Genomic DNA, 26757 nt, shown 5'->3' on the forward strand with positions numbered 1-26757 from the left:
TTCAAAACTATCACTGCAAGGTATGAGGGAGCTTCGGTTAATCGAAGATAGCAACAAAGACTTAAAACTATGACTGGGACTACTCTAACATATTGTTGACAGTGTTCTCTTAGGCTTAACTCGCAAAATTATACAACTTTTAATGCCTACATTCTCTTTGAAATTGCAGTTGGGTTGACTACACAAGTATATACGGAGACTTCTTCGATCTTCGGCTTTAACTGACCATTCGAAAAGTGAAATCGTAAGTTTATACAAGATTACATTCTTTATTTCTAAGCTAAGGGTAAGTAACGATATGGTATACATACTGATGGTAAACTCCATACCATGGTGGACGTGCACCGGAGCTATCGAAAGGTTAGTTCATTTCGCATTTAACCGCTCAATAATAGTCCACCGCTAGTCCAGCTCTTCGTTAGGCACTGGCAGTGCCAGAGCTGTCTGCAGAGTTTCGCACTCTCTCAGGCTATGGAGGATGCGGGGCTCAACCTCACTCTTTAGCAAACATTTCAATCTCTTGGGCTTCCAATTGTTTTCCGAATAGGGGTCACGTAACAGTGCAAAGACGCATTCAAAAACCCCAACACAGGACTCTGTTGTGTGAAGAGTGCCACAGGAGAGCACCAAGACCTGACCATAGGAATCCATGCGCCCTTGTATTCCACAGTGGGTTAGGTTTGGATTAAAGACGAAGCCAAATTGGTTTCTTGTGCTTATAAGTACTGAAAGTACCTCTGGAGCCGTCTCACACTCGTGCACACTAACCCCATCGCTGGCCAAAATTGTTAAGTGCAAGGCCGCATCGTCCCACAAATCTACAAGGCTGAGACAGTCAGAATTAAAGCGTTCAAAAAACCATTCGCCGAATTTCCGAGCCATTGTGTGAATGGGATACTCATCTTCGTTTTTGGGCGTATTAATGGGTTCTACGGTTTGCTGCTGCTCCCAATATTTGATCACTTTCGATACCAAATCCGCCTTGGTGAAGTTTGTGGCTATTCCCGGTAAGCGTCTGTGCACATACATAAACAGAAGTTCGCGCGTGATGAGACGTTTGGACAATAAAATGTGTATGTCCTCCACATGTGCTATTAGGTAGTCCAAGGCTTCTGTAAGTAATATGCAACAGAATATATTTCTCTTTTAAATAAAGTTCAGTACTTCTTACCCTCAGGATCTTTGATTTTACACACATTTTTTGTCGTACTCTTGGCCAACTGCATCAATACAAGCGTGTTTTTCTCATTCAGCAAGAAGTCTCTGAGACCTTTCTTGTAGACTTCGGAAATGGGCATGGCTCTTACAAACTTGTATTCAAAATATCTGCGCTTCTGTGCCGTATATGTTCTGTTTACCTGTTTACCCAATTTCTCTTGCAACTAAAAATCAGCTGTTTGCTATGAAGATGTGGTCACACTTAACGGGCAGTGTTGCCAAATGGCACAAAAAATAAAAATTTAGTTAAATAACAAAAAAACGGAATATTTAGTGCATTTCTCAAATGAATGTAGATTATGCGGAAGTATAACTCGTGTCTTACTAATTTTACATAAATTATTTTGCACATTAAGGTATTTGTTTCCATTATCGGTTTTATTAGCATGGAGCATAAAAGAAACTACTCAATTCGTTATGAACGTGTCCAGAACAATTGGTTGCGGTCATATTTTGATCATGATTTTACAGTTCGCGAGTTTGTTGCGGCATAACTTCGCTAGCTGTATTTATATTACTCGCAATAAATATTTACTCCGAAGAGCGAGTTTTTTGGTTTCACCATTGTCGATAAGAAACGAGAGGGCTCGACGGCCTTATCACTCGCAATCAGCTTGACAAATATTGTGAGAATTCCAATAATTCTTAGCTTCAGTGTTGAAAGCAAACTGGAAAGAGCAACGTTTAAACATTATTATTGTTGAATTCTGGACTCTGAACATCTAGTCGAACGTTCAAATGGAAACTCCAAGTGATACAGCTGTTGTAGGCCCGTTTGTGGGAGCCATTGATGAGGGCACCACCTCGGCCCGCTTCATAATATTCCGCGCTGGCACTGACGACATTGTCTGCTACCATCAGATCGAGGTGCCCTCTATATTCCAGAAGGAGGGCTGGTGTGAGCAAGATCCCATGGTTATAGTGAACACCGTTAACGAGTGCATCGCAGGAGCTACCAAGAAGCTTACCTCTCTCGGTGGACAAATCAAGGTGAGACGAGATCTGAAGGTTCAGCTAAGGTCAATAGAGCAACATGTCTTTATTTCCGTCTGGGATATTTTTATAAGTATGTGACAAGGTAATTACAGTGCATATCTATTCAAACACTTGTTAGCTATCGCTCAGATAGGTACGGTAAACCTGTGCCTCATCAATCCTCTCTTGTAGTGTGCGCGGTGGCTTGCTTTCGGTGCAATCCTCCAGCTTTACATAGATCTGATCGTTGTGACCAAAATCTCCTTTGCGACGCGGCATGACATGGAAGTGGACATGGGGAACGGTCTGCCCGGCTTGGGCACCATCCTGCACAGTGACTGTGGCCGATGTGGTTTGATAGATCTTCTCCAGCAGCCGCTGGACCATGCAAACAGTGGCGAACATGTCTGTGATCTCGGCACAATCGAGTCCGCACAAACGCGGGGTTACTCGCTTGGTAGACACCAAGACGTGACCCTCGACCACGCAACGCAGATTGGTAAATGCAAAGCAGTGCTCCGATTCGTAGAAAATGGTTCGTTTGTCCACCATGTGCTCCGCAAAGGCACGATCCGTGTCGGGTTCCCTGCTACGAATGTTGTAAGCCGTCAAGCTGTAAAGATCATTGCGGCGATGCTCGAAGCAGGGCATGCTCTGATAAAGCGAGTCAAGAGTGGAAAGGTCTATTTTGGCTGTGCCTATATCCAAATCCTTTTCACCGCCGCAATCGGCCAAGACCTTTCCCCAGGGACTGATGATCATGCTGTGACCCCAGCTTTGTCGCTTCTGATTATGCCATCCTTGTTGGGCTGCGGCGATCACGAAACACTGCGTCTCAATTGCCCTGGCACGCAGAAGAATCTCCCAATGCGCTTTGCCTGTAGCATAGGTAAAGGCGGCTGGATACGTTAGAATTTGGGCTCCCAACTTCCTTAGCAAGACAGCCGGCTCAGCAAAACGAAGATCGTAACAAATCTGTAGACCAACTTGGCCGGCAGGGGTTGCCACTGGCCTTTCCAAACGCTCCCCAGGTGACACTGTATCTGATTCGCGTAGCCGTATTTCCTTTGTGGTGGCATCAAACAAGTGCATCTTACGGTAGACGCCAGCCAGCTCGCCCTTCGCGCTGACCAGAACATGGGCATTGTAGATTTTCCCCTGATCGTTCAATTCGTGTATGCCCCCGAGGGAGAGCCATATCTGGTGGCACCTGGCCAGTTCTTTGTATTCTGCCACTAGCTTCCCATCCAGCCTTTCTGCCAGCTCGATTGTCTGGGTGCGGCTTTCGCCCACAAAGTCGCAGCATTCGGGAAGAAAGAGCATTTGTGCGTTCTCAGATTTGGCTTTCTTTATCAGTTCCTTCACCTGGTTTAGATTCCAGACCTTGTCGTTGGTGGAGCGCATCTGCCCCACGGCAATGGTCGCACTTTGACCGTTTATAATTTTTTCCGTTCCGCTCGCCATTTTACGTAGTTGTTGCTGTCGATTTTGGCTGGAAATACTTTGACGGATAATTTTGACTAAGGTTGACATTGAAGACCGGTGACCGGGAGAGAGTGTCCGGAATTTTTGCTGGTTACGTCGCTCAATTAGATTTCTTATCGCCTCTAATGTTTACTGTTGTTTACTGCAGCGTTTCCGTTCCATTGGTAATGGCTAAAGGGGCAAGTGTCAGTGTGTACACACCCATGAAAAATGAGAAACAGCTGTTCTTGTTTTATTATTACTTACATATATTTTCATATAAATTTATAAATGCTTTCTTATTCAGCAATAATGACGACGTTAGGCGACCTCTTAACCTTTCAACAATGTTTTGCCGATAGGGAGACATTGCTTAGATATAGAATTAAACCATTTTAAAACTTAAAAGATGCCCATACATGTATACATATGTACATTTTAGGATATCATCACGATTGGAATAACGAACCAGCGGGAGTCTACCGTAATTTGGGACCGGAACACAGGCCAACCCCTGGCTAACGCTATAATATGGCTGGACAATCGCACTACGAGTACAGTAGAGGAGCTCCTGGAGGCCATTCCTAACAATGCCAGAAATATCAACTACCTGCGCCCCCTCTGTGGATTGCCGCTCTCTCCGTACTTCTCGGGAGTAAAGCTGCGTTGGCTACGGGACAATGTCCCGACGGTCAAGGCGGCAATGGACAGTGGAGTGGCAATGTTTGGAACCATCGACACTTGGCTGATGTATAACCTAACGGGTGGCAAGAATGGCGGTGTCCACAAGACGGACGTGACCAACGCTTCGCGAACGATGCTGATGAATATTGAAACCCTTCAGTGGGATCCCAATCTGCTGAAATTCTTTGGGCTACCCAAGACCATCTTGCCAGAGATTTGTTCCAGCGCAGAGTTTTATGGCAGCTTAGCGCAGGGCGTTCTCAAGGGGACAAGTATAACTGCGGACTTGGGGGATCAGCAAGCAGCGCTCGTCGGACAACAGTGTCTTTCTAAAGGTCAGGCCAAGGCCACGTATGGCACTGGTTGCTTTCTGCTCTATAACACGGGACCGTCCATTGTGCACTCCCAGCACGGACTGCTAACGACAGTGGGCTATCAATTGGGACGGAAGGCCACTCCGTACTACGCTTTGGAAGGTAGTGTGTCCATAGCTGGAGCTGCTTTTAATTGGCTGCGCGACAACATTGGTCTTATTCAAAACTCCGGGCAGATCGAGGCTATGGCTGCCACAGTGGATAACTCTTTGGATGTCTACTTTGTGCCGGCCTTTAACGGATTGTACGCTCCTTACTGGAATCAAGATGCCAGGGGCGTCATATGTGGGTTGAGTGAGGAGACCACCAGTGAACATATTGTCCGCGCCACACTGGAGGCGGTCTGCTTTCAGGTCCGCGATATTCTCGACTCTATGCACAAGGATTGCAAGATCCCACTGGCCAAGCTGATGGTCGATGGGGGTATGACGGTTAACAACCTGTTCCTGCAGCTGCAGTCGGATTTAGTCGGAATTCATGTGCTTAGGGCCAAGATAGCAGAGACAACAGCGCTGGTTAGTGTTAACACACCTTTCTATAATGCTTCTTTAACCACTCAAATTTCAGGGCGCAGCAATGGCAGCGTACAAGGCTGTCGAGAATCGGTATTCCATGGAGGCTCCCCTTTCCAAATCAGGACCCAGGGAACCTGTCAAGCCGACGATAGGTTCTACTGAACGCAATCTTCGCTACCAAAAATGGAAAATGGCCATTGATCGATCCCTGAACTGGGAGACCTCCACTCTGCCCCAGGGCGAGCGCGAGGCTTTTGATGGAGCGTAAGCGACTCGACTCAAACACTGGCAAGAGAAGAACACTTCCAACGGGAAGATTTAGATTAGCACCTGCAATTGGCCTAAAGTAGAGTCTTCTGCTTTCGTCTTTTTAGTTTTATTGCATATAAAAGTGTTGATGAAAAATGTAAAAAGGGGTCTCTGTGCGTCGCTGCTTTCTGGCAGTGTTTTATCCTTCGGTTACCGGCTTTCGGTCTAGCCCGGTCGCTCACACATTCTCATCCACGATGCCAGCAGCAACAGCTGCGACTGCTTGTTCCAAATCGTTGAGCATCACAACCCCACCGGCTGCCTCGTCCACGGCGACCACTGCAGCGGCACCAACTGCAGGCACGGGTGCAAGCTCTGCATTGTTTGGGTTCGGATTGACCACAGCAATTGGCGGAATAGGATTTCCACCTGCAAAGGAAGTGGATTTGTAGGAAGCGGAGGCTTTCCTTGGTGACTTTTACGAACTTGCATCCAATTCTAAGGGAGGATCGGCGTTTGCTTCTGCGAGATTCGTAACGGATTTCGATTTGACGCACTGGAAATCGACATGACGACTCTTGGCTTCCTCCTTCTCCCAGGACATGTGGATGAAGGGTCGTTGGACATAGCTATAAATGACCTCGGCTCGCCCGCCTGGACGTCGCCGAATCTTCTCCTTGTGTGTTGGATAACCTTCTATGCCGCACCGGATCTTCTTCAGGCCCCGATCCTTCATGACCTGCTTGGCCACATCCCGGTTCTCGATGTACTTAAAGAAGCGATGCATGGCTGTGCTGTGAACGGCTGAAGTAGGGATTTATAGGGTGTTATAGTTATACGAATTGATAGCCTCTAATATCAGTTAAAAGTGAAAATTGGATTCGGGACTAGTCCCCAATTGATAGATACATACTTTGGCAATACTCCTCGCCCATTTGGGGTGGAAATTCCTCATCCCAGTCGACCATGTCGTCTTCGAGAAGCACAACCACATGACACTCGCGATCACCGCGCTGTGCTGAGGCCACCATCAATGGCAGTATAAGATCTTCGAGAAACAGCTCAAACTGCTGGCGCGCTCCTTCATTGCTGAGCTCGTGAAGAAGACCTCCTTTTTGTCGAACATAACAGAAGGCATGTTAGAGAGAAATGAAGCAAAGAGCAGAGATGGCCACAACTGAGGTTCGCCCGTGGAGGAGCATTTTGCCTATAACATACTCACTTAGGTTCTGGCAGCGCACGGTAGTGGCGTCGAAGGGTATCAGCAGATAATCACAGGCTTCCTTCAGCTCGGGAACAGAAACAGTCGGGGGACAGCGGATCACGCCGCTTTTGTAGTACTCCAATATTGCTCGAAACACTAAATGCGAGATGCCGTCTGCAACGTCGTATTCGCCTCGCTCATTGGGGTGGACAAACTGAAAGCCTGAACCGAACATGGTGCCCAGCATGGTGGTGGGATGAGCAGTGAGCAGAGATTGCTCCACCGTAAAGCGGACTCCATCCACTAGCATTGAAATGCGCTCTGGCGGCACAACCAGGCGCCCTACAGCTCCCCCCGACGCCGCTGCTTGGCCGCTTGTTGAGGCTCCTCCTGGGGACTTCCCATCGTGCTTGGGTACGGCTCCTCCGCTGGACATTGTGTGTTGAGATTTATTCAGAGGGCGTTGCAGCCGGGAGCGATTCTTCGAGATGCGCCTTCTCCGCTCCTCGGCGGCCTCGTCAGAGTTCTCTTCAATGCTGCTGCTGTCGCTGCTGTATGTGTCTTGTTGCTGGAGCTGGTGCTGGTGCTGATGCTGTTGTTGCTGTGGCTGCTTGTTAACGCTGGTGTTGTTGCTATTGCTACTACTACTATTGGAATTGGGAGTTGTTGACATTTTTGTCGTGTTTCTTTTGCGCCTCGTCGCAAAAGCTAGCTCCGATTAACCGCACCACTTCGATAGACTTTAAATGGATACAAAGAAGGGCGTTGCGTTCGTTCTGTGGTGCAAAAACAAAAAATACGAATGTCACTACGGGTACAGCGGAGCCTGCGCAAACACAAATGCTTTCTTTTCTGAATAGAAAAACATCTCCACTCCAATGCTTGTCTTGCTTATCAGCAAACTTTTCTCGCTGACATTGATTCTTCAATAGTCCTCTAAATTACCTCCGGTCCCAAAGCTAGATTTGTGCGATTATTGCCCTTTACACATATGCATATGCATACATATATGCAATATATACATAATATACACTCATTAACTTAAGTATTGGTACAGCAATAGCTTTTCCGTTTACTGATACTTTTAGAGCTTTTCAATCGCGAATTTAAGGAGACTATTAATTTTATTCGATCAATTAATCAATCTTCTTTAAGATGGGCTAATTTTTGAAGGACTATGACTTGCATGACTTTTAAAATAGATTAAATAAAAAAAGTTCGTTCTCAAAGTCGAAAATTGAATTTTGCTACATGGCAACTACACAGAGATGTCGTGGTCAGTTTATCGGCAAAAGGCCCGTGGAGATGGCACGGTGTGTAACGTAGAGAGGGGATCATGAATTGACATTCGATAGGGTGGGTGGTAATAAGCAGAAAATCCATGAAATTATTGCGCTTTTATATTAATTTTTCTGTGCTTCTCAAAAAATAAATGAAACCGTTTATTAACATTGGTGCCACGATATATTTGTTGTCGATTTGTGCTAAATAGATTTCGCGCTTAACAGCACACTGTAATGTACCAAGTATGACCACACTCGATAAGTTTTCAAATGCAACCCTGTGTATACGCAAAGATGGAGTCGAAAATTTATAATGGCGACAAATCTGTGAAAATCTTGTAAATAATCATAAAAATTGCATTGTCCCCAAAAATGCAAATGCAATAACGTGAAACGTGAGTGTAAAATAAATGCTACGTAAAATTGGTTGAACCTGTGCTGTTTTCGCACAGTAACAAGTGCCTCGCGTGTGTGTCTGCGGCGGCAAAAAACCCAAATGTAAAAATATATAACAAAATTCAGTTCACATAGGCCAATACAAAAGTAGTGATACATGTGTTTAATTTATTGTATCAGGAACCGTGGTACAAACTATCCCATCTAAAGTGTGCCATCATCAATAACAAATGCTTTTGTGACAATAAAAAGGGGGAAAAAGTGCAAAAAAAACCTATGATTGCTTACAGGCAGAAGAGAGGAAGAGGAGGATGGTTGGCTGCCAAGTAGAAGCTGATAAATGCAACACGCGCGCCACCTGCTTGCCTCCCGCTCGCACTCATAGACAGAGTAAGCGCGCCCTTAAAACGAGCGTGCTGTGTGGGAGCGAGAAGGCGTGAGTGCGTGTCATAGCAGCTAAACAATATCCGATAGCTTAAGCGTTTTTCTATATTTTTTGTGTATTTTTGGTGTAAAGGATGGACAAAAAATGGTTAAATCCTTATTAATAGGCAGAGCCTACTTGCAAAAAACCTAAAATTTTAATGTCTTTATATTTCTGAACATCAGACGAGCAGCATAAGCGTGGCAATTATCTGAATAAATTAAGCAAAACACAAACACAGAAACGCACAAAGTGTGTGCAAAACAACGAACAAAACAAACCGAAGCAAACGAACGGGACGGGAGAAGACAAGCGGAGCGGGAATAAGATAACTCGCCTGTAGAGGAGTGCTGAGCACACAGGACTGCAAAGTGGCGTCGCTACTGAAGATTAGGGCTGGGGCAGCAGCGGCGTCCATGTCCAAGGGGCGGCACAACAATAACCACTATTGCACCACTACCAGGAGAGCGCAGCAACAGCAGCAGCCGGTGTGGTGTCGCCAACTGTGGCCTTAAGCATGTAGTAAGTGCAGGAAGTGCTTTTGCAATGATCGAATTCCAATTGAACTCTCCAATCTATCTCTCTCTCTCTCTCTTTCTCTCCCTCGCTCTCTCCATCTCTCTCTCTCTGTCTCTGTCTCTCTCTCTCTCATCCTTCCTTTGAATTGGAATCACTCAGGTCTTGAAGCAAGAACCCGTTCTCTTACCAAGCACAAGATACGAGGGAGAAGAAGTAAATCAAAACAGCAGAAACACACAAAACCAACTCGACACCAATGAAAAATGTCACAAAGAGGTAAGCGCGGTAATCAACATCATCATCAGTCGCATCATCCGCCGCCGCAGCAGCAACAGCGTAAGGATGTTGAGCCGCAGCCGCCCCCCACCAAACGGCGTAAAGGTAGACCGCCCAATGGGGCAACAACAGCAGCGGCAGCAATAGCAGCAGCAGCGGCAGCAGCAGCAGCAGCGGCAGCGGGAACAGCAACAGGAGGAGATCGAGTTCCAGTTATACCATCGAGTAACAGCAAAAATGAGGTGGAACAGGAGCTGGATATTGGTGGAGGAGGAAGTGGACTACTTGGAGCCGCCAGCAGCAGCAGCAGCATTACCAAATCCAAGTCAACGAAGCTGGCCAAGTCGTCTAGTAAAAGCAAGTCGCAGGGGGCGAGTACGAGCAGCTCCTGGCAGGCACGGTCCGTGGCAGACATTAAAATGTCGAGCATCTACAATCGCAGCTCAACGGAGGCCCCAGCTGAACTTTACCGGTAAGTAGTCGACGAAAGATGAAAGGTGAAAGGCAGTGGCTCTGCTTCAGCTTCTGCCTCTGCCACTGCCTCTGGTTCTGCTTTGAATTTGAATCTCTCTAAAAAGCTCCGTTCTCTTCCCATCCTATTTGCAGCAAGGATCTCATTAGCGCAATGAAATTGCCAGACTCGGAGCCATTGGCCAACTATGAGTATTTAGTTGTTGCGGATCAATGGAAGCAGGAGTGGGAGAAGGGCGTACAAGTACCTGTCAACCCCGACTCTCTTCCCGAGCCATGCGTTTACGTTCTGCCCGAGCCAATTGTGTCCCCAGCCCACGACTTTAAGCTGTGAGTGCTAAGATCCTTGATCCACCAATTCCAACAGTCCCCACCAATCCCACTAATCCCAATTTGATCCTGAAATTGACCTTGGAAGTTATACTAACTCTCTCCCTATCTAATTTGTAGTCCGAAAAATCGCTATCTGCGCATTACCAAAGACGAGCACTATTCGCCGGAGCTGCATTGCCTGACGAATGTCGTTGCCTTGGCGGAGAACACCTGTGCCTACGACATAGATCCCATTGACGAGGCCTGGCTGCGTCTCTACAATAGCGATCGTGCCCAATGCGGTGCTTTCCACATAAACGAGACGCAGTTCGAGCGCGTCATTGAGGAGCTGGAGGTGAGTGTTCCCTCAGGGTGTTCCCTACCCTTCGAAACAGTTCTTCATTTGAGGGTGAATTTTCGTCAGGTTCGTTGCTGGGAGCAGATTCAGGTCATTCTTAAGCAAGAGGAAGGCTTGGGCATCGAGTTCGATGAGAACGTCATCTGCGATGTTTGCCGGTCCCCCGACTCCGAGGAGGCCAACGAAATGGTATTCTGTGATAATTGCAATATCTGTGTGCATCAGGCTTGTTACGGCATTACAGCAATCCCATCAGGTGAGCAGCGTCGGCGACAGCGACAGCGAAGCATCTCCTAGTCCTTAGTGCATAGTCCACAACATTTAATTTGTGTTTGCCCTTGTTTTGCAGGTCAATGGCTATGTCGCACCTGCTCCATGGGCATAACGCCTGACTGCGTGCTCTGTCCGAACAAGGCTGGTGCCATGAAGTCCAACAAATCGGGCAAGCACTGGGCACACGTCTCCTGCGCCCTGTGGATACCAGAAGTCAGCATTGGATGTGTGGATCGCATGGAGCCCATAACAAAAATCTCAAGCATTCCTCAATCGCGTTGGTCTCTGGTCTGCGTGCTCTGCCGCAAGCGCGTGGGCAGCTGCATCCAGTGCTCGGTGAAGCCCTGCAAAACAGCCTACCATGTGACCTGCGCATTCCAGCACGGCTTGGAGATGCGGGCCATCATCGAAGAGGGCAATGCCGAAGATGGCGTCAAGTTGCGTTCCTATTGCCAGAAGCACAGCATGAGCAAGGGCAAGAAGGAGAACGCTGGCGGTGCAAGTGGGGGAGGCAGTGCCTCGGTCACGAGTTCCATGCACAAAGCGAACAAGTACGCCACGGGCACAGGCGACGGAGCAAACGAGGGCAGCAGTGCGTGCGGCAAGACAGGAGAGGATCAACGCAGGCGTAAGAATCATCGAAAGAACGACATGACCTCCGAGGAGCGTAACCAGGCAAGAGCTCAGCGTCTACAGGTATGTGAAATCGATGATCGATCGGTGAATATCGATCGTTACGCTTTGTTACGCATTTTTCCATGAATTCCCTTTGCTTTTCATTCTCAGGAGGTGGAGGCGGAGTTCGACAAGCATGTGAACATCAATGACATCAGCTGTCATCTGTTCGATGTGGACGACGATGCCATTGTGGCCATATACAATTACTGGAAGCTGAAGCGGAAGTCGCGCCACAATCGGGAGCTGATACCGCCCAAGTCCGAGGACGTGGAGATGATAGCCCGCAAGCAGGAGCAGCAGGACTTGGAGAACCACAAGCTGGTGGTTCACTTGCGGCAGGATCTGGAGCGAGTTCGCAATCTCTGCTACATGGTTAGCCGGAGGGAGAAGCTTTCGCGCTCCCTCTTCAAGCTACGCGAGCAGGTCTTCTACAAGCAGCTGGGAGTGCTCGACGAGACGCGCCTGGACAAGCAGCAGCAGAAGCAGGACGATAAGCAGCGTCCCGCCTTGGACATGGACGCTGTCATCTATGCCAACGATGGGCCCACGTTGTACGATCGCTTCTACAGCTCGGCAGGAGGACAAACTGTGCCGGCACAGTACCAGAATCTGGAGTACGTCCTCGAGCAGCTCATGGGCAAGCTACAGAGTGGCAAGCAGGGGCGTGGACGTGCCTCCCAGTCCCCCAACAAGCGTAAGCAGGTGGCCAAAGCTTCCCCCACCAAGAAGCTCAACAATGGCGCCATTACCTCCCGCACATCTTCTCCAGAGAAGCCGGCAGCGATGGGCAAGGTGCCATCCACATCCACCTCCACCGCCACCGCTACCACCGCTGCCAAAGTGCGGGGTGCGCCGCCTGGGAAGCCTCCTGCAGGGAGGCGTGCCTCGAAGAGCGGCGCGGCGACGGGGACGTCGACCCACAATAAAACCCAATCGCAATCGCAATCGCATTCCCACATCCGGAGCAGTGCGTCCTCCCATACGTCAAGCGGCAGTTCATCATCGGGTGATTCCAGCTCGCCGAACGGCACCAGCAGCTCCGACAGTTCCTCTGCAAGCGATTCGGGCAGTGAGAGCGGAAGCTCAAGCGCGGCCAGCGGAATCTCAAGGCGAAAATCCACCACAGGGAGTCCTCTCAAAAAGCAAAGCTACGCCCGCTCCGTGGAGCAGCGACAGAAGCAGCGCCAGCGGCGTCAGAGTGAGGCGGCTGCGGGTGCGTCTGCGGCGTCTCCGAACTCAAGATCTGCCACCAGCTCCAGCGAAGATGACGATGAGCAGCAGAGGCGGCGGCAGGAGCCGGAGCATGAGCGAGAGCGAGACGGCCGCGGACGTGGAGCAATATACAACAAAACAGTACCTAACAGAACCCAGCCAACTAAGTCAAAGCAGAGCACTCAAGCAGATGCAGGATCAGGCGCAGGAACAGGAACAGGAGCCGCAGTCGAAACGGGTGCGAAAAGAAAACTGTCTACTAACACACGAGGACTGGCTCAGATGCACAAAGATGCCGAGGAGAGCTTGTCGAGCGATGAAAGTGAAGAGCTGCTGCCTCTGAAGAACGAACGGCAACGCGAGGCCGCCTTATCGTCGGGACTGGCGGCGTCTGGCCCGACCACCGGAGGCCGCAAGATGGGGCAACACATTTACTCCGACTCTGAGAGTAGCTCCTCCTCCAACGAGAAGGAGCAGGAAGAAATAACCGCTGTCGAGAGCAACGTCAGCGACTCGCAGAACCAGCAGACGATACGAACGAAGGCGGCCATGAAGGAGTTTGTGCCAGGGACAGCTGCGACAACGACTCAATCAGCCTCGAGTGCCACAGCCGCTGCCAGCAAATTCACAAAATCCACAAAGGAGGCAAAAGAAGGAGCCAGCAGTTGCAAGGCGAACTCCAACGCCAAGTTGCCATATCCAGCGGATCTTCTGGTGGTTCCACAGCGCCAGGCGGCCAAGAAGGCATCCGAAAACATGCGCTCCACGAATCTCGCCGCAACGCTGCAGCCAGATGCCGCGGATAGAATGCGGGAGCCGGAAAGCCACCCGGCCACCACGATTGCCAAGAACAAGCTGAAGGACTCTGGCTCGAAGCAAGCGACGGAGGCGGACAAATTCGGAAGTGGAGACAAGGTGCGATCCAAAGAGCAGTCCAAGTCCACGGCGAAGTCGGCTGGAGAAGCGATAGTGGAACGTGGAAAGCGTGGCAGACCGCCCAAGGTGCCGAGAGAGCCCCCTGCCCCCTCCACCAGCAGCACCGAAAAAGAGAAACCACCTCCGCCTGCCGAAGCAAAGTCCACTGCTCCTGCCGCAAAGCCTACCGCGGCCAAGACCAGTTTTGCTGTCTCCTATGTGCCGCAGCGTCAGGCAGCCAAGAAGGCGGCGGAACAGCTGAAAAGCAGCAAGCCCCTGCAGGACACCACCTTCTCCACTGCGAACGAGTCTGCAGAGAAGGAGCCAGCGGCGACGACAGCGACAACGACGGGGATGACTACGTTAGGAGTAGCCACGAGTTCGCCGGCAAAGCCCTCGAGAAGAACTTCGCTGAAGGAAGCACCGAACACTCCAAAGGAAAGTTCTGCTAACCGAAGAAAGTCCAAGGAGGAGGCGGCAGCGGCAGCGAAAACGACAACACCGATCAAGCGTCGGATTGCGGCACCCAATCTGTCCAGCTCCAGTTCCGGGGACAGTGATAGCTCCAGTTCCTCCAGCAGCTCGGGCAGCAGCTCGAGCAGTGGCAGTGGCAGTGACTCCGATAGCGACTCGCAGGCCAGCGATGCAGAGAAACCAAGGCAAGCAGGCAAGGAGCCAGCTCCAAGCGCTGCTGCACCGTGCAGTACCGTGTCCTCCAATGTGCCAAAGCGTTCACCGCGCAAATCTGTGGACAAGCCTGCAGCATCGGCAGCAGCCGCAGCAGCAGCCGCCGCAACTCCCGCGCCGCCCCCGCCTCCACAGCCTCTAACTGCAAGGACACGTCAGAACTCCACCAACAAATCGCCAAAGAGAGTACCCCAAAAGTCAGTGGCAACTGTTGACATTCAGGACGATGCCCAAAGCGCCCCCAAAACGCACTCCCATCGACGTCAATCCTCTCCAGACGAGGGATCGAAGCAAGTCCAGTCGGAGCAAGTCACCAAAAGAGCAACACGTGGCTCCAAGTCCCGCCCTCCCTCGCCAGTAGTCAAGTCATCGCCAGAGAAACAGACCGCCCGACGAAAGTCCCGAGCCGACGAGTCCCCCAAAAAGCTACCAAACCTGGAGCACGAAATCAACCAGAGGAAGGCGGCCAGCGGAAAAGCTACCAGCGCGTTGGACAAGATGCTGGACAAGAAGCAGCAGCAAATCAACAATTCCACGCCAGCGTCGCCGCCCAGAAAGTCACTCACACCCACGCCTACGCCGCCTCCAGCTCGTTCGCCGCTGCCGGAGAAGCTCCAGCGGGAGCCCGAGCCAGTCGTCGAGCCCGAGGTGGAGACAGAGATAGAGCCCGCAACGGAGGCTGGGGAATTGCCCATGGATATTGATGAGGAGCTCACCACCGCTCCAACGCACACGCAGCTATCGGCCAATGCCAGCAAGTTGGCGGACATCATTGACGACGAGCGACCGCCTGCCGCTCCACTTCCTGCCTCGCCCACACCCACGCCCACCTCCAACGACGAGCTGTCGGATGCCGGCAGTGATCTCAGCGAGCGGTGTCGCAGTCGCTGGCGCTCGAGGCGTAGGAGGAGGAGACGCAGCCACGAGCCAGACGAAGAGCACACCCATCACACGCAGCACCTCCTGAACGAGATGGAAATGGCCCGCGAGTTGGAGGAGGAGAGGAAGAACGAGCTGTTGGCGAATGCCAGTAAGTATTCGGCGTCAACGTCGTCTCCAGCAGTGACGGTTATCCCACCCGATCCCCCGGAAATCATTGAATTGGATTCGAACTCGGCAAACTCGGGAGGAGATCAGCAGCAACAGCAGCAGCAGCAGCCGTTGCCACAACAGTTGATGGTACACTCGCCCTCAAGCGAGGTAGCCTCTACCATTCAGCAGCAGCAGCAGCCCCCGCCTTCGCATCAGACCTTAATCGACCAGTTGCCTGTGGAACACATGGCCCCAGTGCTGACAACCGGTCCAGCGGCCCCTTGTGTCCTAGAGCCGATTGTGGACACCATTCTAGAGATGGAGGACAGCAAATTTGCGAATAACTTTGCCTCGAGCCTAGCCAGCGTTCTGAATCCACCCAATCCCGGGCAGATGAGTCTCCTTGGATCGAGCCTGGACAGAGGCGAGCAGATCTCCGAGGAGGATAGTATCCAGGCCACACGAAATCTCCTGGAGAAATTGCGCAAGACCAAGCGGAAGGCCCAGGACGACTGCTGCTCGAAGGAAGCCGTTGACTTGTTGCCTCCAACGCCAGCCATACCGTCAGTGTTCCCCTTCCACAATGCTGCTGACCCCGAGGATATTATTCACGCCCAGAAGGAGCAGCAGCAACAACAACAGCAGCAACAGCAACAGCAGCAGCAACAACAGCAGCAGCAACAAAGCTGTCTGTATGGCAACTCCTCGGGACCGAACTCTGTGGCTTCCCTGACGATCAAGGATTCGCCGATGACAGCCAACAGTGGAAGCTATGCCAACAGCTTAACGAACACTCCGAATGCCACGCCCACGAACGCCACAATGGGCAACAATCTGGGAGCAAGCGGTGGCTACCAGGTGAACTTTGGCAACTCCCAGCAGGCGCCGCCCCTGAGCTGCTTCCTTGAGAAGTCGCCCCACCAGAAGGGAGGCTGTCCGCTCTCCAACAACGGCGGAGCAGTCCCGGGGGCCACTCCAGACTTTGTGGACCTGGCTGCGGCGGCCGTGAAGAATAGTCTCGGAAGCTACCAAGCCGGAGCACCGGTTACGGCCCAGTCCGGGACAGGAAGCAACAGCAACAAGCTCAGCGACTACGACGAGAACACCCGCATGCAGTCGCCCTTCGGCAGGATGCAGCGCTGGAACGAAAACGATCTCATAGCAGCGCGGCGCAGCAGCTCCCCCAGCTCTGTCTCGGAGTCCAACGACCAGCCGCCAGCAACTGTGGCTGCCCGCAACATATCGCAGCTGGAGGGATGCAAGACCTTCTTCAACAGCTACGCCAGTGGCAATGGTGGCGGCGGGAGTGCTGTCAATCCCACAGCCCCCTACAGTCATGCTCCCCTGGTCAATGGCATTGACGGCATGTCCATGTTCAGCAACGCAGCGGCTCCGCAGCAACAAACGACGCCGACCCACCAGCAGCAACAGCAGCAACAGCAACAGCAACAGCAGCAGCAGCAGCAGAGGACGCCGAATAGTCAATTCAACGGAGGAATCTATCCCCAGCTGGCGGTGATGATGCACACTCAGTCAACGACAACGGAATCGACTCCGAGCTTGTACGGCAATGGTGGAGTGGGCGTGGTGCCTGGTGTTGGTGTGGGTGTGGGAGCTGTGCCGACAACACTGCCACTGGCACCGCCACCACAAGCACCCCAGTACTCCGGGACGCCGTACACGACGCCCAGCCTGGGAATGCTGCCCGTTCAGCAGCAGCCTGTTGTTCCGCCCGTGCAAGTTTCGACTACCCCGAACCATCAGTTTGCCCTGGCCTCGCCGGTAGACGGAAAGATTCCCGCCTACCCTGCCCATCCGGCTCACCCAGCCCATCCCGCCCATCCTGCCCATCCTGCTCATCCAGCTCAACTGCTTAGCAGTTGCGTGGAGGCAGCGGTTGTGTCGATGATGCCGCCAACGACGCCGGTGGCCGTGGCAGCCAAAGAGTCGCCGAACAAGAGGAGCAGCGCCAACAGCGGGAGTGCAGCGAAGAAGCAGCCAAACAAGTCCCCACAACTGCCGCAGGGGAAATCTCCTGGAAAGTCGCCCAGGCAACCCGTGCAGCCGCAGCCGCCGACGCCTCCTGCGCCCGCTCCGGCCGTGGCTCTGCCGCCATCCAAGTACGATCCACTGACACACACGATTCAGGGCAAGCCCCGACAACGCGCCCCGAGGGGAAGTGGCGGCTCCGGGGCTCCTGGTAGAGGCAGGGGACGAGGCAGAGGACGAGGTCGCGGGGCAGGGGCTGCCAGTGGTATGGCCTTGCCCCTTCCGCCGCCCATGTCGGATTACGGAAGCAACACGCACATAGTCAACAACCTGGTGGGCACGCCCTTCGAGTTCAACAACTACGACGACGACATCACGGGACCAGGAGTGGAGAACCTGCAGTCGCTGAGGGATCGGCGCAGAAGCTTCGAGCTACGAACCCCGCGAGGACAGCCCAAGCCCACGCCAGCGCCCACTGCAGCGACGACAACGAATCCGCTGCTGCATCCCGTGCTGCCAGGGCCCGTGGACATGAGGACCTACAATCTCGGATTTGAGGCTCCGCATAGCACGGCCTCCCAGGAGGCCTACCAGAACAACCTCCTGGGAGCCTTCGACTCCGGCACCGCTGACCAAACGCTGAGCGAGTTCGACGAGGAAGATGAACGCCAGTTCCAGTCGGCCCTCAGGGCAACAGGGACTGGCACTTCGCCCAGCAAGCACCCAGCGGTGTCAGCAGCGCCAGTCGCTCCTGCTCCAGCTCCAGCTGCAAACTCTCAACCGCCCGCGAACCTGCTCCTGCACTCGACAGAGGCCAATCAGATGGCACCCAGTGTCGCTGCCACAGGAGGCGCCACCCACCTGATGGAGGGATCGTTGGTTGAGGCTTCCCTAGAGGCAACCTCGGAGGAGGTCTCAATAGACTCGGACACGACGATTATGAACAGCAAAACGTCCATTTGCGATGCCCGCAACCAGCTGAAGCTGAAGATCAAGAGCCCCTTGGCGTACTCCGGGGAGCACTACGGCGCGATGGCGAACAGCCTGAGCAGCAGCCTGAGCCTCTCCAGCAGCACTCTGGTGCAGTCCTCGAGTGCTGTGCAAACCACGGTGTCCACCTCCACGGTGGTCAGTGCTTCCTCCGTGGGGAGCGGCAACTCGCGACGAATGCGAAAGAAGGAGCTGCTCAGCCTGTACGTGGTGCAGAAAGACAACCTCAACGACGACAGCTCCTGCGGGCTTCCTGCGGCCTCCGACAACCTTCCCCTGGGCCCCGACTTCTTGCGCAAGTCTGAGGAGGAGGAGGATGTGTCCACCGGCAATGGCAACGGGTCCAAGAGGTTCAAGAAGAACTCCAGCAGCAGGGAACTGCGCGCTCTCGACGCCAATTCAGTGCTGGTGGAGGACCAACAGCTCGCAGGCGTTTCGGGCGGCGGAGCAGGAACGGCGTCTGGCGATGGAAGACGTCGCAGCGCGTGCAGCTCGGGAAGCAACAACGACAACAACGGCAAGACCGGCGCGGCCACCAGTGCAGGTAAGCGTCGAGGACGGAGCAAGACCCTCGAGAGCAGCGAAGACGATCATCAGACGCCCAAGCTGAAGATTAAGATCCGGGGCTTGTCGGGCAGCGAGGCAGTCGCGTCTGCGGGCATTTCCAATGCGGGCGACAGCAAGAGCTACAGCTATGAGATGACCCGCAGGGCCTGTCCTCCCAAGAAGCGCCTGACCAGCAACTACAGCACACCCACGCTGGAGGAGATCAAGAGGGACTCCATGAACTATCGTAAGAAAGTCATGCAGGACTTTGACAAGGGCGAGGAGAACAACAAGCAGGATAGCTCCGGCCTACCTCTAGATGGAGAAGCCCTGATGCCGCAGCCTCCCAGCAAGCGGCCCAAGTCGTCAAAGCCGAAGAAGGACAAAAAGGAGAAGAAACGTCAAAAGCAGAAGCAGATGATCTTGAACAGTAGCTCAGCCACCACCACGATGACCACCACGTTGATTGAGAACACGGCCAGTGCCTCTCCAGGCGATAAGCCAAAGCTGATCTTGCGAATCAACAAGCGCAAGACCGAGACGTCGGCGAAAATCACGTGCTTGGAGCAGCCGCCGGTAAACGAGGCACCGCTGCGCCTGAAGATAGCTAGAAACTTGTCGGGAGGAGGCTATATCATCGGCGCTAAGGCTGAAAAGAAGGAAGATCCGCCACCGGATCCCCCACCAGATCCAAACCAGCCGAATGTGTCTCCAGCTAACGAGCTGCCGCTGATGGCTCCTCTCGGGGAGACATCGCCCCAAGGGCTGCTTCTCAACAGCTTTACGCCGCATTCCCAGAATGCGAATGCCTCCCCAGCGCTGCTGGGCAAGGACAGCGGAACACCGTCGCCGCCCTGTTTGGTAATCGACTCCAGCAAGAGTGCCGATGTGCATGACTCCACCTCGCTGCCGGAGAGCGGCGTGGCTGCCATGGGTGTGCCTGCCTCCCTGGTAGGTGCCACCACCCCGTTGTGCGTGAACGTTGGGAACTATGAGAACAGCAACAACTCGTTGCCATCGGCCAGCGGCACCGGGTCGGCATCCAGTAACTCCTGCAACAGCAATTCGAACAACAACAACAATAACGGCAGCGGAGGAGGCGCAGCCAGCGGAGGCGGCAGTTTGCTTCCATTGAAAAAAGACTGTGAGGTTAGATGATAATCATAAAAGAGCGAGAGAATCGCTTACACGTGTGTGTTTTCTATCAGTTCCATTCATTTCATTTTCTCCTTGTGTCCCTTTGTGTGATTCCTCTGCCCCTGGCACTGGCCCTGCCCCTTTTGTTGTAAATGAGCATTTGTTTCCTCTCCTCCCGTTCCCTTCCACGCCCCTCGCAAACATTAAATTGTACAGTTAGTTTGTAAGCCTCCTTCCTCCCTTCTACCCTACTCCTTTAGTCCTCTGTCTGTAACACGTTTGTTGTAATCGCATGAGCGTAAACAAGATATTATCAATATATAGATCCATGTCTATATATATATATATATGATGATGATGATGATGATACCAATACATATATATATATATAGCATTATGTATACTAAGGCCTCACTGCAGGAAACAAGTAAAGCTAATTGTACATTTTTTAGTAAAAGCAGATTATACTTTTAAGGTTTTGTAAATTTCTGTATTAAAGTTAAAAAACAAAACGCAAAACGCAAATCGCAAAACGCAAAAGAATGTGTAACCTATAAATCCAAAAATGCTCTCGGTTTAGGTTTACGAATGCCTCCATTCACCCAAAAATCCTTCCACTCCTACTCACTCAAATGATCGATAAAACCAAGCATATGCATATATATATATATATATATATAAATATAAATATATATATATATATATTTATATATATATACATATTCTAAAAACTATTTATTAATAACTATTTAATTCAAAAGTGCGTAAAATAATCGTAAAATATTAGCAAAACAAAAAAACTGTTAAAAGCGTGCAAAAGTAACAAAAAAAAACAACAACAAATGTAGCCTATAGTCATTAATTGTAGTTCTTAGCGAAAATCAAAGTCGGTAGGTAGTCCCTGACCGCAATCTAAGTGCATATAACTCCCCTTCCTCATCCCTCAGCCCAGCCTATACCTATACCCCTATACCTGGGATCCGCGCGTAACAGCCTTCTGCTGGTTTCACACGGGCCACCTGACGGTGCAGTAACTGCATCGCCTCTTGAAAGATGCAGTCATTGCATGTCAACGTCCAAATTATACCCTTATACCTATACCTATACCTACACCTATACCTATACCTAGAGAGATGAACAAGAAATTAACAATTTATTATCCTACCCAATTCAAGGGTAATGTTTGTATTTTAGAATGTAAGAGTGCGACGCGACGTATCGAAAAGAAACTCCAAATGAAATAGTTTCTTTTAGTTTTTTTTTTCATCGTTTTATAAGTGTAAAAGCAATAGTAACATAGGCAAAAGTACACTGGCTTTCTATAAGCAAAGGTCTGTTGCTAGAGCCAAGTCATGAACACACACACACACACACACACACGCGCCCAAACACAAAACAAAAAACAAAGAAAAAATCGCTTTTAAACCCAAGGAGGCGCTCTCACCATCTTGGAGATATTTACCCGATGTGATTGCATTCCAGATTTCAGTTCAGGACCTCAAAGACTTTCAAGTCCCCATAGAATTTTAGAATTTTAGAAACTCCACTCCTAATCGCCATAGGGTCGTTGTGCATGCTACTGTATTTCTATTTCTGTTCACTCAATTACCTATTGACTTAATCACATTGGGCGTGGTGCCTCCATTGAACGGAACAAGTTCTCCAGAATACATTAAAGAAACAAATGCAACAAATATTAATTCCAAAATATTGGGAAAAAGAAAAACCCACAAGAAGGCATAGGAAATAATTCAAATTGTGCAAAGAATAAATTTAATACAGAGTAATAATTGCAAGAGTAAATTTAAAAGTTTTCGATAATTATGTAATTGTAAATAAGTGTGTGCGAGAAATGTTTTTAATTATTATTATTACGTTTAATCTAATTATTAATTAATGATTATGATTATTAATTTTAATTCTAGTTCTTAGCAAAAATTTAATAAAAGCAAAAAAGCCTTATTTAAAAACAAAACTAATAAACACTGCACAATATTTTTATTCCCTTCTGTAGTCGATTCTATTAGACACTTGTAGATAGTCAAGCCAATCAATACTTATGATGATCGACGTGTGTACTACTACTAATGTACTAATTCTTCCCAGATCCCGCAGTAAAAGAACGAACCTTTGTCAATTAGAGCGAAAGCCAAAAGCCCAAAGCCAAAAGCCAAAAGCCAAAAGCCATGGTGTTCTTCGAATTAATTTGGCTTTTATGATGACTTTATGATGAAATCTGCCAAATCTGGGTAGTTTTGGCAGAAAAAATCCTATTTGTTGATTGATTATTGGTAGATTCCGCAGACTTGTATCAAAAATAAGCAATAAACTGAATTCGTAACAACGGATTCTGATTCGGATTCCGATCCGAATGCGTTGCGTTTCTTTTTTTGTTCGACCCACAGACCAGCCCGCAGACCAACTAAAACTAGCTGTAAATAAAGACATAGAAACATAGAAACACTCACACCAATAAAAGGATAAGGTATAAGCTAAGAATCGTGCATACTGAAACTTACGTAACTCCTTCGAGCAACCTCTAAATATGAAAAAATCGCTATGACACAACTTCTCTTAAGCAACAAAGAAAAGAAGCAAAACTATTTAAGGAATAATATAAAGTATTACCAATTGAATTAAAGCCTATCGAGTAAGTGTTAAGCAGTTAAAGAAGATCAAATAACCGGCTGAAATAGGGAAATATTTCTTAACATTAAATTATTGGGACTATCTATTTACTGCAAATTGAAGTAAACGCTATATAAAAGGGAAAGTCAACTAGAGCACTAAGTTGTATTATAAATACGAAAATATAGAAGAAATTATACATAAAATATTGACAAAGTAATCGATTTATTAATTTGGTAACAGATTTTCTGCCAACGTATACCCCCAAACACATCAAGGATTTTCCCCCGATCACAGGAAGCTATAGCACTCCGAGATCGAGCCGCAAAAAGCCGAGAAATATGGCTATGGATGGATATATGGATATGGATATGGATATTTTTCTGATCACAGGAAGCCATGGCAGCCCAGGATTATCTTGGTTACATCATTCAGTTAGCATATCTTTCCGAAGATTTGCGTATCTTTAAAATACTGGTTTCTTCTGCACGCTCACGCTATATCTCGACTATTTGTGGGCCGATCGGGTCGCGGCATGTCTTTTGGTGATCGGGAGAGTCCTGCCAACCGATTGGCAGCAGAAACCGCTACCCGATCGGCCCACAAATAATCGAGATATAGCGTGCAGAAGAAACCAGTATTTTACAGATACGCAAATTCAAATCTTCAGACGGCTATATCTCAGACAAATAGGCCCAAATAAAATAAAATTAACATTATTCGAAAAAGCCCGAGTCCTACCTCACCACTTGCAATTTCGAAACAAACAAGCCATCGTTATCCTTCGACCTGGCCATCGACAACAAGGATTTTGACTATGCCAGCTAAGGGAGGGGCTACGCGGTCTAGACTCTAGATGATCTCGTCTTTGTTAGGTTTAAGGATATATATTAGATAGTCCATATATTTAGATAGTAGATACAAATGTTTTCCACATGTTTATTTATTTATTCTAGGCTTAGTTATGATAAATACAACTATTGAAAAATAATCCTTGCTGTATCCTGTTTCGGGGGAGACTATTCCGATTGCAAAGAGGCGTGGCACGCCCAGATCGGATCACAAATAGCGGAGAAAACTACATTTTTTTGATGGTGGAAAAGGTCCTTGATCCTTGATAAGGATCCTCCATTTAATCAGGGACCTTTGGTCGATGACAGGAAGCCATCGCACAAATAGTGAAGAAAATGGTTTGAGTCCTTACCGAAGGATCAAGGACATTTTTCTGATCACACCGGACCATGGCAGGCCCTAATAGAGTCCCAAATAAGGGAGAAAATACGATATATATGTCTGGAGAAATTATCCTTCATCCTTGGTCCTTGGTAAGGACTCCATCAGACCAAGGATGTTATTCCAAACGCAGGAAGCCGCCGCACGTCCCGATCAGGCCAAAAATAACGGAGAAAACAACAAAAGTTGTTGTTGTCAATTGTTGTACAACAAAAACTTTCAAATTGCGACCGCTCAAGGGGAGAAAAACGTTAATTTCAAATCTGGGATACCAGGCCAACAGAAATCGCAGAACGCCGCTGGTTTTTTTGAATTCCTTTTTGTTTGGTTTAACGTTTTTTCATATTTTCTTTGGCCGCTGAAAGGGAGAAAAACGTTAATTTCAAATCTGGGATACCAGGCAAACAGAAATAGCAAAAAGCCGCCGTTTTTTTTAAATTACTTTTAATCTTATTTTCACGTTTTTTCGTATTTTCTTTGGCCGCTCAAAGGGAGAAAAACGTTAATTTCAAATCTGGGATACCAGGCAAACAGAAATAGCAAAAAGCCGCCGTTTTTTTTTAATTCCTTTTAATTTTATTTTTACGTTTTTTCGTATTTTCCTTGGCCGCGGAAGGGGAGAAAAACGTTAATTTCTAATCTGGGATACCAGGCAAACAGAAATAGCAAAAAGCCGCCGTTTTTTTTTAATTCCTTTTAATTTTATTTTCACGTTTTTTCGTATTTTCTTTGGCCGCGGAAGGGGAGAAAAACGTTAATTTCAAATCTGGGATACCAGGCAAACAGAAATAGCAAAAAGCCGCCGTTTTTTTTTTAAATTCCTTTTAATTTTATTTTTACGTTTTTTCGTATTTTCTTTGGCCGCAGAAGGGGAGAAAAACGTTAATTTCAAATCTGGGATACCAGGCAAACAGAAATAGCAAAAAGCCGCCGTTTTTTTTTTAAATTCCTTTTAATTTTATTTTTACGTTTTTTCGTATTTTCTTTGGCCGCGGAAGGGGAGAAAAACGTTAATTTCAAATCTGGGATACCAGGCAAACAGAAATAGCAAAAAGCCGCCGTTTTTTTTTAATTCCTTTTAATTTTATTTTTACGTTTTTTCGTATTTTCTTTGGCCGCGGAAGGGGAGAAAAACGTTAATTTCAAATCTGGGATACCAGGCAAACAGAAATAGCAAAAAGCCGCCGTTTTTTTTTTAATTACTTTTAATTTTATTTTTACTTTTTTTCGTATTTTCTTTGGCCGCGGAAGGGGAGAAAAACGTTAATTTCAAATCTGGGATACCAGGCAAACAGAAATAGCAAAAAGCCGCCGTTTTTTTTTAAATTCCTTTTAATTTTATTTTTACGTTTTTTCGTATTTTCTTTGGCCGCTGAAAGGGAGAAAAACGTTAATTTCAAATCTGGGATACCAGGCAAACAGAAATAGCAAAAAGCCGCCGTTTTTTTTAAAATTACTTTTAATTTTATTTTTACTTTTTTTCGTATTTTCTTTGGCCGCGGAAGGGGAGAAAAACGTTAATTTCAAATCTGGGATACCAGGCAAACAGAAATAGCAAAAAGCCGCCGTTTTTTTTAAAATTACTTTTAATTTTATTTTTACTTTTTTTCGTATTTTCTTTGGCCGCGGAAGGGGAGAAAAACGTTAATTTCAAATCTGGGATACCAGGCAAACAGAAATAGCAAAAAGCCGCCGTTTTTTTTTAATTCCTTTTAATTTTATTTTCACGTTTTTTCGTATTTTCTTTGGCCGCGGAAGGGGAGAAAAACGTTAATTTCAAATCTGGGATACCAGGCAAACAGAAATAGCAAAAAGCCGCCGTTTTTTTTTTAAATTCCTTTTAATTTTATTTTTACGTTTTTTCGTATTTTCTTTGGCCGCAGAAGGGGAGCAAAACGTTAATTTCAAATCTGGGATACCAGGCAAACAGAAATAGCAAAAAGCCGCCGTTTTTTTTTTAAATTCCTTTTAATTTTATTTTTACGTTTTTTCGTATTTTCTTTGGCCGCGGAAGGGGAGAAAAACGTTAATTTCAAATCTGGGATACCAGGCAAACAGAAATAGCAAAAAGCCGCCGTTTTTTTTTAATTCCTTTTAATTTTATTTTTACGTTTTTTCGTATTTTCTTTGGCCGCGGAAGGGGAGAAAAACGTTAATTTCAAATCTGGGATACCAGGCAAACAGAAATAGCAAAAAGCCGCCGTTTTTTTTTTAATTACTTTTAATTTTATTTTTACTTTTTTTCGTATTTTCTTTGGCCGCGGAAGGGGAGAAAAACGTTAATTTCAAATCTGGGATACCAGGCAAACAGAAATAGCAAAAAGCCGCCGTTTTTTTTTAAATTCCTTTTAATTTTATTTTTACGTTTTTTCGTATTTTCTTTGGCCGCTGAAAGGGAGAAAAACGTTAATTTCAAATCTGGGATACCAGGCAAACAGAAATAGCAAAAAGCCGCCGTTTTTTTTTTAATTACTTTTAATTTTATTTTTACTTTTTTTCGTATTTTCTTTGGCCGCGGAAGGGGAGAAAAACGTTAATTTCAAATCTGGGATACCAGGCAAACAGAAATAGCAAAAAGCCGCCGTTTTTTTTTAAATTCCTTTTAATTTTATTTTTACGTTTTTTCGTATTTTCTTTGGCCGCTGAAAGGGAGAAAAACGTTAATTTCAAATCTGGGATACCAGGCAAACAGAAATAGCAAAAAGCCGCCGTTTT

At 48.4% G+C, this 26757-nt stretch overlaps 5 protein-coding genes across 7 annotated transcripts; 2 read left to right on the forward strand and 3 right to left on the reverse strand.

Moving 5' to 3' along the window:
- Nucleotides 1-160: 160 nt before the first annotated feature.
- LOC4811982 (uncharacterized protein C3orf38 homolog) lies at nucleotides 161-1428 on the reverse strand. Its single transcript, XM_001352470.4, has 2 exons — nucleotides 1172-1428; nucleotides 161-1112 (listed from the first exon to the last, which is right to left on the reverse strand). Exons 1-2 carry the CDS (start codon nucleotides 1296-1298, stop codon nucleotides 403-405), a joined length of 837 nt encoding a protein of 278 aa, XP_001352506.1. The 5' UTR covers nucleotides 1299-1428; the 3' UTR covers nucleotides 161-402.
- A 336-nt stretch (nucleotides 1429-1764) lies between these two features.
- On the forward strand, nucleotides 1765-5643 carry Gk1 (Glycerol kinase 1). The gene is made up of 3 exons (XM_001352471.4): nucleotides 1765-2208; nucleotides 4100-5230; nucleotides 5283-5643. The coding sequence occupies exons 1-3, from the start codon at nucleotides 1957-1959 to the stop codon at nucleotides 5496-5498; spliced, it is 1599 nt and encodes a 532-aa protein (XP_001352507.2). The 5' UTR covers nucleotides 1765-1956; the 3' UTR covers nucleotides 5499-5643.
- NitFhit (NFT-1 protein) lies at nucleotides 2222-3878 on the reverse strand. Its single transcript, XM_002135311.3, has one exon. It carries the CDS (start codon nucleotides 3724-3726, stop codon nucleotides 2329-2331), a length of 1398 nt encoding a protein of 465 aa, XP_002135347.2. The 5' UTR covers nucleotides 3727-3878; the 3' UTR covers nucleotides 2222-2328.
- mri (BTB/POZ domain-containing protein mrityu) lies at nucleotides 5591-7958 on the reverse strand. 2 transcript variants are annotated; one of them, XM_033383341.1, is made up of 5 exons: nucleotides 7629-7958; nucleotides 6702-7459; nucleotides 6393-6590; nucleotides 5966-6283; nucleotides 5591-5908 (listed from the first exon to the last, which is right to left on the reverse strand). In XM_033383341.1, exons 2-5 carry the CDS (start codon nucleotides 7354-7356, stop codon nucleotides 5718-5720), a joined length of 1362 nt encoding a protein of 453 aa, XP_033239232.1. In that variant the 5' UTR covers nucleotides 7357-7459; nucleotides 7629-7958; the 3' UTR covers nucleotides 5591-5717. The 2 variants fall into 2 exon arrangements, with proteins under 2 accessions (XP_033239232.1, XP_033239233.1); XM_033383342.1 differs by having other exon boundaries at nucleotides 6702-7958.
- Nucleotides 7959-8206: 248 nt separating this feature from the next.
- On the forward strand, nucleotides 8207-21588 carry rno (PHD finger protein rhinoceros). Of its 2 annotated transcripts, none has more exons than XM_001352474.4 (8): nucleotides 8207-8464; nucleotides 8972-9308; nucleotides 9465-10053; nucleotides 10188-10382; nucleotides 10503-10719; nucleotides 10789-10978; nucleotides 11072-11691; nucleotides 11782-21588. In XM_001352474.4, exons 3-8 carry the CDS (start codon nucleotides 9569-9571, stop codon nucleotides 20200-20202), a joined length of 10128 nt encoding a protein of 3375 aa, XP_001352510.4. In that variant the 5' UTR covers nucleotides 8207-8464; nucleotides 8972-9308; nucleotides 9465-9568; the 3' UTR covers nucleotides 20203-21588. The 2 variants fall into 2 exon arrangements, with proteins under 2 accessions (XP_001352510.4, XP_015043641.2); XM_015188155.2 differs by having other exon boundaries at nucleotides 8207-8361.
- The last annotated feature ends 5169 nt before the right edge of the window (nucleotides 21589-26757 follow it).

This window comes from Drosophila pseudoobscura, chromosome X, assembly GCF_009870125.1.
Source record: "Drosophila pseudoobscura strain MV-25-SWS-2005 chromosome X, UCI_Dpse_MV25, whole genome shotgun sequence".
Classification (NCBI taxonomy): Eukaryota; Metazoa; Arthropoda; class Insecta; order Diptera; family Drosophilidae; genus Drosophila; species Drosophila pseudoobscura.